The sequence below is a fragment of the Galleria mellonella genome, unplaced genomic scaffold (assembly GCF_026898425.1).
Source record: "Galleria mellonella isolate WM207_F2 unplaced genomic scaffold, CSIRO_AGI_GalMel_v1 utg173, whole genome shotgun sequence".
Lineage (NCBI taxonomy): Eukaryota > Metazoa > Arthropoda > Insecta > Lepidoptera > Pyralidae > Galleria > Galleria mellonella.
This window is the reverse complement of record NW_026442016.1, coordinates 5,699,015-5,716,671: the sequence shown is the minus strand read 5'-3', so window position 1 is coordinate 5,716,671 and position 17,657 is coordinate 5,699,015. Positions and strand designations below refer to the sequence as shown.

Genomic DNA, 17,657 nt, shown 5'->3' with positions numbered 1-17,657 from the left:
AAACATTTTTTATTATCATTTAGTACATATTTTAATTTGTAGAAATTATGGTATTTTTATATATAATTATAATAGAAACTAATAATTTTTATAGTCGTTGTTTTAAAAGTTTATTTAAAATCGATTAACTACTGGATGTGTCTGGCTAATCAATAATTAATTTGTTTATTAACTTTGAAATCATACATATATATTTGCATATAGGTAATTTGAGTTGCTAGTGTAACCTATTTTGTTTGTTTTACGATATTTGTCTTAACACCAATCAATATGATTATGATTTTTAGTAACACAGTCACCAACATTTACGTTTCTTGAATTTTTAAAATTATCAACATGAATCTCTATGAATTAGGCAAAATATTTTTGGTTAAATATATAGGTACATAAATAAAATAGAAATTATACTACAGTAAACTAATGTTAGTCATGATATATTATCCAATATTCTTATTAAATTTGTCAATTATTATCGGAATTGTGACCACATTATATAATCACGCATGATTTGACGTTCTTATTTGTAATATGCAATTAGGATATCTTATTAGAATGATGTTTAAATGTCGATAAGTAATAAACTAGTTGAGGGTTTTAATAAAACTTAATAAAAACTACGAATAAGTAACTGAGTTCGATCCGATTTTTAATGTATATTAATATACAAATATATATTTTGGGATTATTAGAATTTCTGTTAATAAAATCTTTTCATTTAGGGAACCCTTTTCCAAATTTATAATTAATAAAAGACATTGTAATCTGAAGTTACACATGAGTAACTCAGAATTATGTCAAATTATATATATTTATGTGTAAAAAAATCTATTGATTTATATACAAGCAAATTACCTTTCAAGAATATTTATGAGCGTATACGTGCTGTTATTTGGATTGGATGTATTGTCTCTGATTCGCAGGAATCTTCTAGTTTTTTACGGAATTTTTAGGTTTGGTTGAATTGAGAAATTGTTGGTAATGTTTATTATTGAAATAGTACCTAATCATGTGTCTTTTTTTTTGTCAACCAGGTTTTTTAATATATGAATAATTTCAGTCAATATCAAATAAATTTTTAAAATATTTTTTGCCATGGTGTTAAAACAAGTAAATAATATATTTGAGCACGTATGATTTGATCGCAACTCTGAAGAAAGCAACAGCACAATGTCACAGCTTACCTCTGACACACCTCCATTATTAGTTGTATGTGTACAAGGACCTGGGGCCCCTGTGCATGCTGTGCACGTGACTAAATCTGCTGCTCCCGTCGAGTCTCGCTTTTTATCACCCTGCAATAATATATCTGCTTCGTCTAACTACTTGCTATTTGATCAAAATGTAGTAAAAGTACTGCGAGATTAGGAGAATGAATACAGAAATCGATAAGGACAATGGGTTGTAATTACAATGTACGAAATTATAGGATTTCTTGGTGCTTTATTAATATTATTTTATAAATATTTATTTTGGAATTTATCTAGTGTCATTGATAATGAAACGTTTCTTATTAGGTATATGTTTTCCTAAACAGTGTTTTTCGAGCATACTTACAGGCTGTAGCAATCCAAAGCAGCGTTAAATAAAATAATGCGTTAGTTTTCGTGATATCAGGTCAAATATGAGGATGTGGATAAATGGTTTGTTTGGGCGTTTCATTGTCATCACTTACAGCACCACTTGGCTCCGGTTGGGGTGTCTCTGACTTTGCCCAATGGAGGAATGCCATCGCCTCCTAAGTAAATTGATAATATCTTACTTTAGCTGAAGCATGACAAATTAGGTTGTTACATTAAATTAACGTTAAAAGTCACTAGTATATTGTATTTTAAAATATCTTTACATAGAAATTGAATAATGTTATTTTGTAAATTGCTGTTAATGTAATGTAACTTTATCTTGTATGACGTGCAGAAGCTGCAATTTCTTTCGTTGTTTTTTATAGATTAAAAGTTCAAGACTTCACTAAAAGCATTCTACACTTTTTTTTGGTTAAAACATTGATATAAGATCAACAGTGTTATTTCATTTGATGAAAAGTATATTTATTTTAATTTGTTTCAGATTCATCATCGTCCATTAATCTTTAGCTCTAATAATTGTAATTATTTTTAATCATTTTTAGAAGGAAACGGTATATTTATAAAAAAGCCATGCGGATGATAAAATTTGTGCATTGGAATATGCGTGTACTCGTAAGTATAGAACTTACTATGGTAGAAAGGGTTGTAATATCACACAATAAAAACAACTGGCTTATTGAAGCGATTACCTATAGAATATAATATTGTAAAATAATATAATTTAAAAACATAAAGCTTAGAATAGCACATGCTCTTAATCAGGCTGTCATCGTTAGTTCATTGCCGTCCGTCATATTTCTTTCGGAGTGGTAATTTTTTTCTTAAAACTAGTTTTTCTACTGTAATATATCTATATATATAATGGAATATATAAACTTTATGAGTGCAACATATACTTTACATTAGTTTCTCAAAGGCATTAAAAACAGGTACTTAAAATAGCCAAAATGTGGTTTAATATATGTTGCAGTTTTTATAATACTATGTTGTGGTGCCATCAATAAAAGCCTTTTAGAAACTTTTTAGATTGTGTAAAGAAATATAACAGCGAAATGTTCGGAAAGTGCCAGTGTATGTGGCGAAGGTTCTTACCAAGGGGCTGGCCAGTATAATGCCAATTCTGCTCAGGACAGCGGGCAGTCGCTGTGAACACATCACACACACAATTTGTTCACTCGTGATAGATGGTCTGACGTTGTGCATATGTGAACGTAGACTATATTGCTATGGCCAGATTTTTGTACAGTACAATATTTTTAAAAATATGAAGTGAGATATATTATATGGGAGGAATTTGGAGATGTTGTTATATTTAATAATTGGGCTTTGTGGTCACTTTTACTTATAAGTGCAATAATTTCACAGTGGTAAATAATGTTTGTTTTGAATGCTCTTCTAACAAATTTAAACGTCTTTAGTGAGTTGTAGCACTAACTTTGCAATGTTTTCTGAGTTTTAACATGTATGAGTATGATATGAATTTACTATGATTAATTGATGAAAGTAAAATAATTATAATAATTTTAGAAGAATAATGGTTAAGAGATATGGCCACACAAGATAGTCTCTGTAGTTTTAGATGATAAGAAAATAGTGAATTTGCATAAAAATTAAAAGTGGAGTTTTTGGCCTACCCAATAAATAAATGTATAAAAAATATTTTAATATACATGCAATAAATTTGAAATATTTGGAGCATGCTTCGTTAATACAAGTAATATAAATTAACAACATGACATTGCTATCAAAGATGTATTTAAAATTTGATGTACAATTTATGCTATGTCTTGTTGTTATTATATTTGAAGAAAACATTGCAAAGAGTAAGGAAGGAATATGCAAATACACGAAGGAACTGAAAGTGTACGAATTGTTTGAAACTGATTTATTTATAAAATTTAAGTATAAATAAAATATATATAATTAGTATTATCAACTATAAATTTATGATAGTTGCCAATTTATAGATGCAAAAAAATTAAGAATATAACATATAACATGAATTTACAATAGACCCTTCGTGAATTTATCAAGTTATCTATCATATGTGATGTATTTTTGTAGGTACGTACTATTGTCGAGTAAAAATGTGCTGTATTAGTAAAGGATATATTGACAAATAATATATATTATACTATAAATGGTTTTAGTATAATATATATACTTTTGTATTTACAAAAATAAAAAAGAAAGATCAGCACTATTTATGTGTGTAGTTTGTACCAATATCTTCTATAGATCTAGTGCTGTTTACACCAAATAGTAATATAAGGAAATACAGGGACAAATATATTTAGGGAGGTAAAAATATTATTAAAATAAAAAAATAAAATTTCAATAATTATTATATGATTGATTGATTTATGACTTTTAATAATATTTCTACATTAAATTGCAATTAGGAAATTGCCAAGTATCTAATAATAAATAAATAATGTTTAACATATAGGTAAGTAAAACACGCAACAATATACATATTTTAAGGGAATTTTAATATCTATAGGTTAGATTGACAAGATAGAATGAATGCCAATTTGAGTTACCACAACAGTGCTTTGGTACCGCTGCTATGCGGCGCTAAAGAAAACAACATCGACCACACGTATTTAAAAATATAGACAGATATTATGTAAATAAATTGAGCACAATTGCTTTTTACCTGTGTAACGGGATTCTCTCCTGGTCGGTAGACCACATTGTGTAAAGGCCGCTTTCTGCCAACGTAATTGACACATACGAACTCCAGCAATGACGCGTAGATGAAACACATGCAGACGCCGTCCCATACGTTCATAGCAGTCAAGTTTGAAACCACCGGTAAAGTTGAACGGAAACCATTTGATGTTGTAAAAAAATTCAACATTGTTGTTACACCTGTTCCCAAAACATTGATAACAGTTAAGATCATAACAAAAATCAAGTAGTAAATGATCTATATTACTTTACAAATAATATTTATGACATCAAAAGCTGACAGTAAAAGAAGAAATATGTGCAAATATTATACAAGCGATATATCTATTGTATAAAGGCAAAATAACGCAAATAAGTCATGCTGTCTCCAAATTAATTATTCATAATAGGTAGCTAACTAATATTAAAAATAATCTATCTAATTTATATTACCGGTTTGTATTTTTCAACAATTTAACATATTTCCCAAACTTACAAATATTTCCAGTAGGAATAATTTAAAAATAATTGTCTAGAATTTAACAATGATATACATACATTTTAACATTAATAAACATTATATCTACTATTAACAACATATAACAATCGGTTTCACTTACATAAGTACGAGAATTGGTACAATGAATTTGAAGCAAATATAATTGTAACTAAATCTGTAAGCAAATTAAACACCAACCTATCATTACTCTAGCAGGCACGGCATTCCATTCCAGCCAAAAAGTAATAAATGATGATGTCACCAAAATGATGCCAGGTATGAAAACTGTGGTGAAGTAAAATGATCTATCCCGCGTGAAGATGAGATCCACTTTCAGGCAGCTGTAATTACCTAAAAATGTTAAGCAAAACCTAAAAATAATAAATTACGATTTAATGTGGGTATCCATTGGCTATATATATTTACATTGCCAACGTGTAAGCTAAACCTGCGAAAAGAAAATAGATAGCGTGTTTATTTGGCAGCCTCAGCGACATGTACATTTAGAGAATAAAAGGTGGGATGCAAGACCGAGAACATTCCCAATCGCCAGCCATTAATTTTACCTATCATGGAACGGGCTGGCACGGCGTTCCATTCCAGCCAAAATGTGATGAATGAGGAAGTCACCAGAATAATTCCAGGGATAAATACTGTAGTAAAGTAGAACGCTCGGTCTCTAGTAAATATTAGGTCGACTTTTAGGCAGCTGTAGTTACCTGTGAAGTGAATATTGTTAAGTAAGACGTGAACACAATACAACGTGATATAAGTACTTGAGCCAGTATCAATCACTGTATTTTGTTCATAAACGGAAAATGGTGGAGGTCATAGGTAAAATGTGGATATAAAATTCCAAATAACTCCATTCAGAGGCCTTGTAGTTAATTCATTTAATTCTTATTTTAGCAATGTCTAATAAACTAACTACTATCCTGAATGTATGAGTAATGCGTGTTGTGTTCATATGCTTATGAATGTAAATCTAGCATCAATGAAGTTTTCCAAATAACAGGAGAGCAAAACTATGTAGGTAATTCATAAACACGTGCTTTACATTTTACATGCATGCGAAGATGAAAAGATGAATTGGTAAACATACAATGGTCCGTGAATGTGTTAGGAATTTATGAGTTGTACCTTTTCTGATGGCTTTCTTTACACCAATCACTTGTATATAACACAATTACGCATTTACTCACACATAAGCGGAAAATATACGGCAAATACGACGATACCGGACAGTACGGTGCATCGTCCGGTGCAACTCAAGTACCTTGCTCCTCAAAGCGTCTCTGGCAAAGATTACATGTCAGCTCTTCATCGTCTTCGTAAAGTGAAATACCATCAGCTGCTTGCAAAGACGTTAACACATTCTTACATTCTAAATTTCAAACTTTACTAACATGTTAAACATTGTATGTGATTAATGTTTTTATAAATCTACTACTAATATTTATTTATTGAGCGTATCACTAAACACCCACGATATGATCAAGTCACTAATGAACATGCGTAATCGCTAGCTATGCTCTATATAATTATTTTAATAACATTTAATAAATAAATCAGGTACATATCATATGCTAGAAGCGTCTACAATATTTGACGATGATATAAAAAAGAAAGTCATGAAAAATAACCTTTTACTTAAATCAAGACCAAGCTGAAAAGAGTTAATCAGAATTTCAATTCTATTACTAAATTATCTCTGATCCTTTCTTGTGCAAAGTATAGGGAAGTGCTTGTAACAAAAGAAATGGATTTGAGGATTCTATTCTACTAAATTTGGTAAGGTATTTAAAAAAAAAAAAGTTTTGTTGTATTATGTAATGTTATATTAAGCGTTGAAATGTTATGTGAGAATCGATTGTGGTGTAGGTTACCTCTCCAACTAGCCTTGATTGGACAGGGAATAGTTTGATTCTGGATGAGGTACGCGTTCAGAGTGGTCAATGAAGGAGACTTGCGCAGAGTATCCTCGTCGTTCTTCCATACGTAAGTAATAGCAGATTGTTCGTATGATACTGGAATGTTATATAATGTTGTAAGATTAAATAATATAATTTAATTGACATTGAAAATAATTATTTTGGTTTTTATATCTATATATATAAAGAGCAAGCTTTTGGGTAAGCACACAAGTATATCCCAAAGGTTCCACTCATTAAATACATGAATAATTTAGATTAATTTAGATAATAAAATATATATTTTAAAATTTATTGCGAGTATTATTTAATTTATAAATTTTGAGCATCACAATAATTGTAAGAACTATGACAAAATAATTTAAATTACAAAATTTTACTTTTTTATGTAATCTAGAATGTAGCTAACAAGCATCACTTGTTTGCCATTCAGCAGCCTCATTTGATGAGACGTGATAACTGTTGCTATTAACGTGGTCAGCAGACACTATCTAATAATTAATGAACTATATAAAATACTTACTACTTTCTAAGGCAAATGAACACAATGGGTCATCAAAAGGAAATATGTTAAGTCTTCCCTGGCAGGAAAGAATGAGATGCCGCCGCATCAGGTAATTAATAGTGCCATTGCGGTATATGCGCAACGCGAAGTGCATTGGGATTATGGGGTCCTGGAAGAAAATTATTTAATTAAAAAAGATATATACATGTAAGTAATAATATAATCTCATACTTCGTGTGTTTATCTTGCGGGTAACAGGTTACTAAAATCGTAGAAAAAATAATGTAAGCACAAAATACGTATTCAACAAATAATTTGACTGTGTGAAACTATCAGTTACTAGTGTTAAAATAATTTTTATTTTAAAAATATTGTTTATAATAGTAAAAACTGTGAAAGTTATGTCTTCGCACCATGCTAGTAGATAAAGAAAATAAGATCTTATTTTACATCAAATAAAAGCAGAAAATATTATTTTATATGCGTGAAAACGTTACAATATGTCTATTTTTTTTATATAGATCAGTTTTGGGATTAATAGTGGTGTTCTCCAACTGAGATGTTATATTCTGTCTGTAAATATGTTAGTTTCTTGTCACGCTATGTGAAGTTTGTACGACTTTTTAGATTTGATTACATTAGGATTTAACAGATTTGTCTTATTTATAGTCTTCACGTTATTTTTATTAATTGTAATGTTGTACACATTACAATTAATAAAAACAATGTAACTCAATATATATATTTAAATAAAGACCCATTAATATTTCAACCTTGGTGAATATTTAGTGATTTGATTGTATACTTTGTATTTATATTAGTCAAGCTTTTGATAGCAAGTTAAATTTATTAGCATAAATAATCATAATTACTTTATAGAATAATCAGACCTTGAAGTCTCCGTGCATAATGAAGTATGTGTCGGGCAGCCAGATGTCTTCGTGATGATGGATGGCGTTTAGGAAGTCGTAGTGAGACTGGTTAGAATACCGTAGTCGTGGATCATACCATTGTTGTTGGAGCAAAAACTCCACTTCGTATTTCTAAAATGTTAAAAATATTATTGCTCTAATTTTTCATTATAGTATAGAGTGACCTAAATTCAGTCAGTCTAAAACTTATTATTGATCCATTAAAATATATGATATAACACACTAAACTAATAAAACATAATGCGTAACACTTACAAGACTAGATTCGTCTGGAGATGCTAAACTAAGAAGTAGCACGCTAACATTTACGGTGAGGACACCTGGAAATCAATACGGAAACAATAACAATAATGCTATTTATATAATTATTACAAATAGTTTATATGATAAGACAGTTACATTCAACGCATGCTTCTTAGACTAAAGGTGCTAATAGTATATTATTAGATAAATAAAAATCTGATATGATAGTATTTTTGTTCTCATAAAAGTGAGAAATAACGGGAAATGTAAAACTTTAATAATCCGAATTACACAATTCTAATTCAATATTTTAGTAATTGACAGATCCAATATCATAGAAAAAATAAATATTATAAAAGTCACTTTTTTACAGTTAAGGGATAATTAAGTTTGTGTTTGATGTTTGTGAAAAGAGAAAACCATTGACTGTAAAGAATGAGAAAAGCATAAAAAGAAAGAATGAAAACGCATGATATTCTTATACTGATTAGTAGAATTAGATGAAATTGAGTACCTAATAATAATAATATAAATATTAGATATACAAAGATAATAAAATATTAATAAAAAATTGAGACAAATATAGAGAATATTTGTCTCAATTTAAACTCTGTGGAAATCTATACATTTAACATCAAAGCGAGGTGCATTCATATATGTTTTAGAAAAAAATAAATAATAATATAAAATTTGCAAGTTAAATCAAAGCAAAGGAGTGGGTACATCCCTAATATCTACAATTGCGTGTGATAAAGTAACCAACCTGAATACTCGGAGTTGCGTGCAAAGAGTTGCTATATAACATAAAAGACACTACATTGTACATATATAATGCAGGGAAACTTAAAGATTTCTCTTTTCAGAAACATGAACACAACGCACCGCGATTGTGCGACCGAGGCCGGAGCGAAGAATATCCGACCTTATTTTGAGCCAAAGAGTCGTTGGGCGATGTTAGACCACAACAGAATTCTGGATCTGCAATATTAGATCAATTTTTTATTTCAAACTAGCTATTTATTTAAACAATATCGTGAAAATAAAAATATAAAAAAATGCTTATTTATTTTGTTAAGCAATATAATGTCTACAAAGAAAAGGGCATGATGTAATAACATTGTTTCATAATTACCATCTACTGGTGGAAGCAGTCTTTTGTCATAGCGGGAATTTTTTAAAAGGTTGTCCAGTATCTCTTTGTCCGACTTTCCCGCAGCGAATCTAGAAACAAAGAACAGAATGTGGGCGTTAGCACAATAAATAATTCCTTGGTATTTTATATTTTTCGTCCGTACTATTGGATAAGATTTATGAATAACAAAAGAGGTGTAAGAACGATTAGCTAAAACCGTAGACATTAGGAACAATTTATCAACGTCGCATATCATAGCAAATTAAGCGTGTGGGAACGCAGAATGGCAGACTTGGTATTGATTTTAGATTAGCCCTTATTACCTTGCCACAACAAGAGTTTCTCAACAAGGCAATACATTGAACAAAGCATTGACATATTAAAACAGTACATGAGTTTAATTATAACACAAGCAGTAAGTTATATTTTGTAATACCTATTAATAAATATTATGAATATCCTATCTAGTAAAGGGTATAATATATCTGTGTGTATTATTTTAGTTACATTGCTCTATCAGTAAATCAGTTAGGTACACGGTTAGACAACTAGCTGATATCGTAGTAAAGTTTCTGCAAACACAATAGGTGCTAGGTATGAACAGAAACATAACTGATTCAATTAAAGTTTGTGAGTGTGTTGGGTGTTATATGGCAATACTAGTTGAAGCGAGTTGAAGTGTCCTTATCACTGTCTATTCAGGTATAAATATACGGTGAAGTTTCCATTTATATGTCATAATAAAGTCAGGAAGTAAATAACCTTAATAAGATTTGCTTTATATACAAGTATTAGATTGTAGATATAGAGGTTTCATTTGCTTTAATTGTCAATAATTTAATTCTTACTATAGAGTATGTAACATGTTGTACCTAACGCAAATAATATTTTTATATAAATTATTTTGATATCTATCTGCTCTTAATTTGTTTCTATTGGATACAACAATGTGACTTAAATTAAGATATTTGAACGTAGTTACGATTATCATTACTAGGATAAAAAGATCTATTGAATGTACTAATAATTTTGGACAGTTGTAAGTAATAACAAAAGATTTAGTCCATAGACGATTTACCTACAGTTTTATAGTAGAGGGTCTATAAATGGAGCGAGGAACTTCATGGTTGAGTGGTCGCGCACTGGCCACCGCGTTACATCCGCTCCGTCGCCTGTTACACTCACCTTTTCATGCTTGTGCTCATTAACGAGGGCACAAAGACTTGTCTTTTCATATTACAGTCGAAATGTCGCCTTTATTTTTAATTCTTAAACATACCTACACATTAAATGCGTATATCTATATATTTTTATTTTATTATACTCAAACATTATTCTCTATTCAGTTTTATTAAAAATATCTCTGTATGGTATTATAAAAGCGATTATATTTGAATTGATCTCTGTATAGAATCTATACAATTTTATTGATTTATATTATCTTTTGTGGATTATTAATTTAGTTGATAATCTGGAAGTAAAATGGATGCTAATTTGAGAGATCAAGATTTAATAAAAAGATTTTATTGATTTATATTATACGATTAATCAAATTGTATAGTGGTGATGCTTAATAGATAACATAGTAAATATTTGTAAGTAGAGAATAAATTTATAATGAAATGCTGCAACTGGATATAACAAATGCGTAACCATTTTGAGGTAATTTTTAATAACTATAAGATATCGTTTAATTGCTTAAAATATAGTTGAGCGCAATGATGGCTGGCTCACTTGTCATACTCGTGAATGCGTGCTACTTGTCTGCTCATGTTTATATGTTTATTTTTCATCATTCAATTTATCAATTAATGTACAATATAATCAATTTATGTTGTACTTTATTAACTTCGTATATTTTAACGGAAAAGTTTTTAACTGTTCCCTTATAAATAATGATAATAAAAACATTTGTCTTAAGAAATACGAGCGGAGTTTTTATTAGTTTTATATGTTTAGCGAAAGTCACTCTCGCTGTCGAAGTCCGTAGGTGCTTAAAAAATTATACTATTATCATAGTTTTTCTTGTTAAAGATATATGCAATAACTTACATGTCGGATGTGAGAGCCGAGACTTTGTTGAGCATGAGGAAGAAGGCCACGGCGCATGCCACAACGCATGACCAACCCATATTAGGACATCTGGAAATATATAAGTGAAAATAAATGATTACTAAGTATGTAATATAGGAGATCTGTTGTATACTAGGTAAATAAATTTTTTATACTTTTTTTGTTTTTTATAATTTATAATTATTGTACTAATTCAGAAATAGAACATTATTGTTTATGTTTTATTATCTATGTACAAATGCACCCACATTATATATAAAACATGACATCCAGTCCATCCTGAAGCGTCAATCGCTATAATACTAATATTTTAGTTAGATCTTGTAGTGAAATAATTATTCTAAGGATTAATATAAACTACATTTGTAATATAATTGAGCCATATTATATATTTAGTCATATAAAGCGGTCATATAAATACTTTACATTTAATTTTTACAAGGCAACAAACAAACAAATTCACTTTCATATTTATAATATTAGTAAGGATTGTTATAATAATGTTCAGGAGATTGGAAAGTTCTAAGTCCATGAAGATTTTGGCAAAGATAAAATAGCATCACTTGTTGTTTATTTCCAGAAGATTTAATTCTATTTAAACATCGATGGCTTTGATTATTTAAGTCAAATAAACTGATAATATTCATGAAACTGAGCGTTTTAAAAAGAGTATAGTCGAACTTTATTAGCATGAAAGGTCTCGCGGTTTATATAAAAGGTTCAAAGACTATTTTCATGTTCGACCTTTTCATTAAGGAAACTTTGATAAATGTTATCGTTGGATGTCGGTTTGTTCTCTTTTCATTATTCGATGTAAGTGAAAGTTGGATGGATTCAATTAGTGATATTGCTCCACGACTCATTCCGAAATCAAGAAGTATATTTCCTTTCTGTAGATTTGTATTTATTTTTAATGTTGGTTTGTTTCTGCTTTTGTATCTTTAGGTCATTATTTATGTTTGCCCCACTTAGTGCACCGTAATACCGTAGTAGGTATAGTTGTTTCAGTACCGTACTCGATAGAAATTATGCTATCCACTATTATTTATACTGTACTTAGACGGGGGTTTTGCTAGTAGTTCCCACGCTTGGCAGGCGAGTTGATAACCGCAGTTAGGCTTTTGGGGATGATTTAAGAAAGACGCTGCTGCCCGTCCCTCGAGTATTAAGTTCCCTTAACCGTCTCTTACGACGGGAATGGAAGGGGCGGCCTATTCTATACCGGGACCACACGGCTACTATGTATATATATATATATATATATATATATATGTGTGTGTGTGTGTATATATATATAAGTATGTTTTTTAGTGTTACCTAATAAAATTATATATATAGTTTATAATTACATAAAAATGTCTTACGCTGAATACTCGGAGCTTAATGTTAAAGCTTATGTATTTTTTTTTATCTTTATCAGTATAATCTATAATTTTCTGTTAGAATGTTCATTTTTTCTTTACATAAAGTATTTCTATTTCATATTTACTGTAGTCTAGGGAATAAATATTCAAATCTTTTTCTTTTACCTTTATGTACTAAAAGAACAAATTCACCGCATTTTAAGTTTCTCGAATGCTTTGTTTACGAGCGTAATAACTTCGTAGATGTAACTTTATTTATCTGCGTCTATATTATATCGAGGTGAAATAATTTAGACCGGTTTGTTTTGATTTTTAAACGACATTTATAAGATTCTCAATTTATTTGTTTTGTTTTTGTAATTATGTTACGCGATTACGGCATCAATTTCGAATCGATTTACAAAACTATTTTCTTTTGTGTTAGTTTTATACTAATTTTGTAAACAAAGCTGCAGTATTTCTTTACGGATAAAAACAACTGTTTGTTGCATATAAACATAGATTGAAGTAGTTTTTTTTGCGAGGCGAATATATCTACAAGTAAATAATATAGAATTGCTTGTTTGTTATAGTTAGTATATACCATAGGATCATTAAGCTCATTTACTATGCTAATAGTACATACATATAAAATGCTAGCAGCATTATAATAACATGAAAATATTTAAGTCAGCTGTATGATTCATTAATATTTAAAACGTGTTCGATGTAGGTAATTAATGTGTAAATGCATAATTTTTAATAGAATATTATCCTCATCATAGGGCGTCATGCAAACCTCAATGTTCCTGGCTACGAATAGCGTGCCGCAAGGCCACCATGAGCTTTGTTTTTTTGCTGCTAGTGCTAAGTACCTATTGAATACATGACCCACTTTAAATGTTTTATTTGTATGACGTCAATTATTATAAAACGTATTGGATGTACCTACAAACGAAATGTCAGAAAGATACATAATTTTACTAGAGATAAGCTTTGCCCAAATGTTGCCTAAATATCGAGAGATAGTAAGAACTTCTGCCACACTAGCGTTTCAGTCAAACACTTGTGTTTGGATAGCTGAATATTTAAAGATGTATGATATGTCATTTAATGGGTCAACTTAATGGGTAATGATATGAAGACATAATACCTTAATTTATGGAATTTGAAAGTAGGTCATTTAAGGAACAGTAACGCACGAAGGGCACCATGGGCAGCACAGTCTATTTTATATAATCCGTGGAGTTGTTTATGACTATATGCGATAGTTAGTACTTTCAAGGAGTATTATATGAAATTTTAGTTTTATTTAACTTATCACTTGTTCTTGTGAAATTTCCTGAAATACTTATTTAAATGCTCACTTCTGTTAAATAAGAAACTGTTTGAACATTTTCGTATTTCTAGACTTTATAGTTTCAGTTAGATGTTGTAGTCAGTAAGATTTAGAATTGCCTAAGACATCGTTTAGTATATACCCAAAAAATTACAAGCTAATTAAAAACTTTTATTTTTGTGATGATGCTTAAAAAGCTTCGTTTTATCCCAAGTTTTGTACTAATTTGAACATTTTATCTTAAAGAATGAACGCAGACAGGACCACAAAAGCACATTTAGGTGTAATTGTAGTCCCTTATATTTGTGGTTTTAACTAATCCCTTGACATATTGTTGCAGGATGTAACAAATAGCCTTTAATTTTTCCTCGTCAAACGATGTTGCCGTTATAACCTTAAATTTGTTTTCGTCGACTCGAAGGCTGAGATTTAATAGGTAAGTGAGCCTCTTAGAGTCCCGTAATCAATAGTATAAGGGAATTTATATATTGTACTTTTTTTACTTTGTGTCATGACTATACATGCTGTTATCAAAAATTGTCGTAAATCGGACTTGAATCGTGTTCACTAGGTAAGCGCCACGGTTGCTAAAGGTATTGTTTAAAATGCAAGAACGTGACGACTTTTTTTTAAATATATTGATTTCAGTAGTTTTAAACTAAACTTTTAAATCATTATTTTATTTTCCAAACGTCCAAATTAAATGTCCAATGGATGTCTATATATATCGACCTCTTACTGTACGATAGCAAGACATTCGAAACAAACAACGGCAGCTTCGATTTATCGAGTAGGTATGCTTAGATACTCCTTAGGGACATTCCTAGATTGAAACTCTTTATCAAGTTTACCGATTGTGCTATCCACCAATGGACGTAAAGTTTTTCGATATACTTTTGTTGAACTTTAAAATTGGATTTAGAATGTTTGAATGGTCTTATGTATTTCTGTATGTTTATTTATTAATAAAGTAATTCACAACAATTAACTGTATATATATATATATACAGTTTTTTAAAATAAGGAATGTTATTCTATGTTTAAAAAAATCCTCGTTAGCAATACAAGAAAAATAGTAAAAAAACACTGTCCAGAAATTCCCATTACTGCTATGTTGGAAATAAAAACAAACATAAAAAAGTCCAGTAATTTCCATTATTGTCGTGCTGGGAATTGCTGACGTGTTATTTAGATTATGTATCTACCGAAAGAGTTTAATATACTCGTATGTATTTTTTAATATTAAAGCAATTTTAGAGTAAATGAAACGAGAGAAAAAATCATTTATATGTTAGGACTGGAAAGGGTAGAAAGATAACAGTAATATTTAGTATAGTATACAAGAGAGCAAACATCGTAATTCAGTATGAAACTTTAACTAAAAACGTAACTAGGAGGGGGTTGATGGGGCTTGTGCCCCGGGATTTTGGGGGGCACCCAAATGGTAATTCATTTAAGTGGGTGAAAGGGGAGCAAAGGGGTGAGGTATTGCCCTGGGCAATATTTAATCTAGTTATGTCCTTGTTCTAACTCTTATGTCTAACATCGTGACTTGTGATTAAATTTATTTTGTCAATTTTTAAGTACGATTACAGGAAAACCGAGGCTCTGAATAGTTTGTACTAATAAGAATAATACTAATTACCTTTCTGCTGACTGCAGAGTGTTGTGGGCATGTGGAGATTTGATCAACCTGCCCGAGCTTCCTGTTTCCGTCGCCACAACATGTTGCACCGAAAGGTCTGAAACAATACATAATTGTTAAGTTTGATGTAACCAAATGTAATATCAGAGAGATACTAAAAAGATTGAAAACTAGATTGTCAAGTCATATGAAACTTTATAATAGGTACCTCTATGTTTGCATTATACAGAGTAAAAAGGAAATCGTTTGCGGTGCGTAAAACTAAGAACCTTTTCCTGCTCTAGAATGTATTACTACAAGTAATCTATTAATCACAAATTGAAAATGATAGATATTTTGTTATTCCTATGCCTAATAACTATGACCAGAGGGAAGGAATTGTTAGTAATGGGGAGATTAGTCCCCACTGCTATCAATATACCCTATCAAGTCGATCTCCCGCAGTTCCCCATGGAAACCATCCCGACTAATTTATCGTTGAATTCGTCACGATGGGCTACCTGACCTGTCTTTTTATCCTCACTAATCATTCCTTACTGGCGTCTCGCCAGTGCATACCGATAGTGCAGGCGGGGTACCATTTCATTATTATCCATAAAAAATAACTATTTCATTTCTAGAAATTCAAATTTGTTGGTCCGGTACATATTTTGCGAAATGTTTACTGTCGCTGGTAGAACTGTATAGCTATTATAATAGTACTAATCTACTGCAGTGCACTTTTAGCCTATACTAAGGGAGTTAAGTATGTTTAAATTATAGATACCAAGTATAGTCAAGGCTATTTTATAAGCTTTATTCTACTAAACCTCTCATTATTTAATTTTACGTTAGCACTTTACTGTTCCATTGATTTTGCCTATCCTAATGGGAGACAGGCGTGACAGATATGTACTTTACTGTTAAATTCGAATATTGATTGTTGACAAATGTAGGTAATTATTGACGAGCAATTTAGAAATGTTAAAGTCGTGTAACAAAATTAATGAATTCGCTCTATCCTTAGATAGTGATCTATATAATAAAATAAGGCTTACATTAGGTTTACATATTAAATGAACTCGTACCAACGGGAGACAGTACCGCCCATGACCTTGGGTATTCCGTGCTGCCAAAATACGTCCCATTGTGAAAATTAAAATGTCTTTTATACTATTGCTCAAGTACATATATTGCCATTGATCCGACTAGTAAATTACTCACAGCCCTTTTGTGCTTGTAAATGACTAGCAATAATTTGAATTGTTTTATACATGGTATTAAATTCAGGTGTTATATATAGAAAAGGTATTAAATTTGTAACACAGGGTGGAATCAAAATCAATAGTATCTTTTGAAAGAAACGGTTTAGTAGTGAAATTGGACATTTATAATGAGATTTAGAATACCATACTGACTTAATAGATAGACGTGCTATATTTGTATAGGAAGTACAAAATTTGTTGTCATATTTCGATCTTTGGGCAAAATTTTCAGTTACATATAATTATTTTATTTTTAAAACTCTTGTCTACTTATCATTTGTATACTTTATAATATTTAATTTACTTATAATAATTCTTAGGGATTTGAAGAAATTAATAAAGTCAAGTATGTACCTACTTATTGAGACATGTCAAACGGAAATGGTGGTTAGTTGTAAAATAAGCTCAATTCTGTCGATTGTATTAACTGTGTTCCAAATAGTGCAGTTTGTGGACAATAAAACGCATCTATGAATTAATAATTGATAAACTAAAATAATTGCCTAACAACACTT

The 17,657-nt window shown here is 30.2% G+C and overlaps 1 protein-coding gene across 30 annotated transcripts in view; it reads right to left on the bottom strand.

The window, feature by feature from the left end:
- The window catches only part of LOC113515686 (glutamate-gated chloride channel), a 90,399-nt gene that overhangs the window by 8,804 nt on the left and 63,938 nt on the right, over positions 1-17,657 (bottom strand). For 2 of the 30 annotated variants that reach the window (XM_031910310.2, XM_031910303.2), the window contains exons 2-15: positions 15,899-15,995; positions 11,551-11,640; positions 9,499-9,587; positions 9,249-9,344; positions 8,379-8,443; positions 8,082-8,234; positions 7,210-7,360; positions 6,642-6,782; positions 6,032-6,106; positions 4,954-5,106; positions 4,243-4,457; positions 2,676-2,726; positions 1,673-1,735; positions 1,182-1,292 (exon numbers count right to left, since the gene is read on the bottom strand). In XM_031910310.2, coding sequence (XP_031766170.1) covers positions 1,182-1,292; positions 1,673-1,735; positions 2,676-2,726; positions 4,243-4,457; positions 4,954-5,106; positions 6,032-6,106; positions 6,642-6,782; positions 7,210-7,360; positions 8,082-8,234; positions 8,379-8,443; positions 9,249-9,344; positions 9,499-9,587; positions 11,551-11,630 — 1,443 coding nt within the window. In that variant the 5' untranslated portion in view covers positions 11,631-11,640; positions 15,899-15,995. Of the gene's footprint in view, positions 1-1,181; positions 1,293-1,554; positions 1,736-2,675; positions 2,727-4,242; positions 4,458-4,953; positions 5,107-5,321; positions 5,475-6,031; positions 6,107-6,641; positions 6,783-7,209; positions 7,361-8,081; positions 8,235-8,378; positions 8,444-9,248; positions 9,345-9,498; positions 9,588-11,550; positions 11,641-15,898; positions 15,996-17,657 lie in introns of those variants that run through there. The other 28 variants (XM_031910374.2, XM_031910332.2, XM_052893290.1 and 25 more) reach the window with 19 other exon arrangements.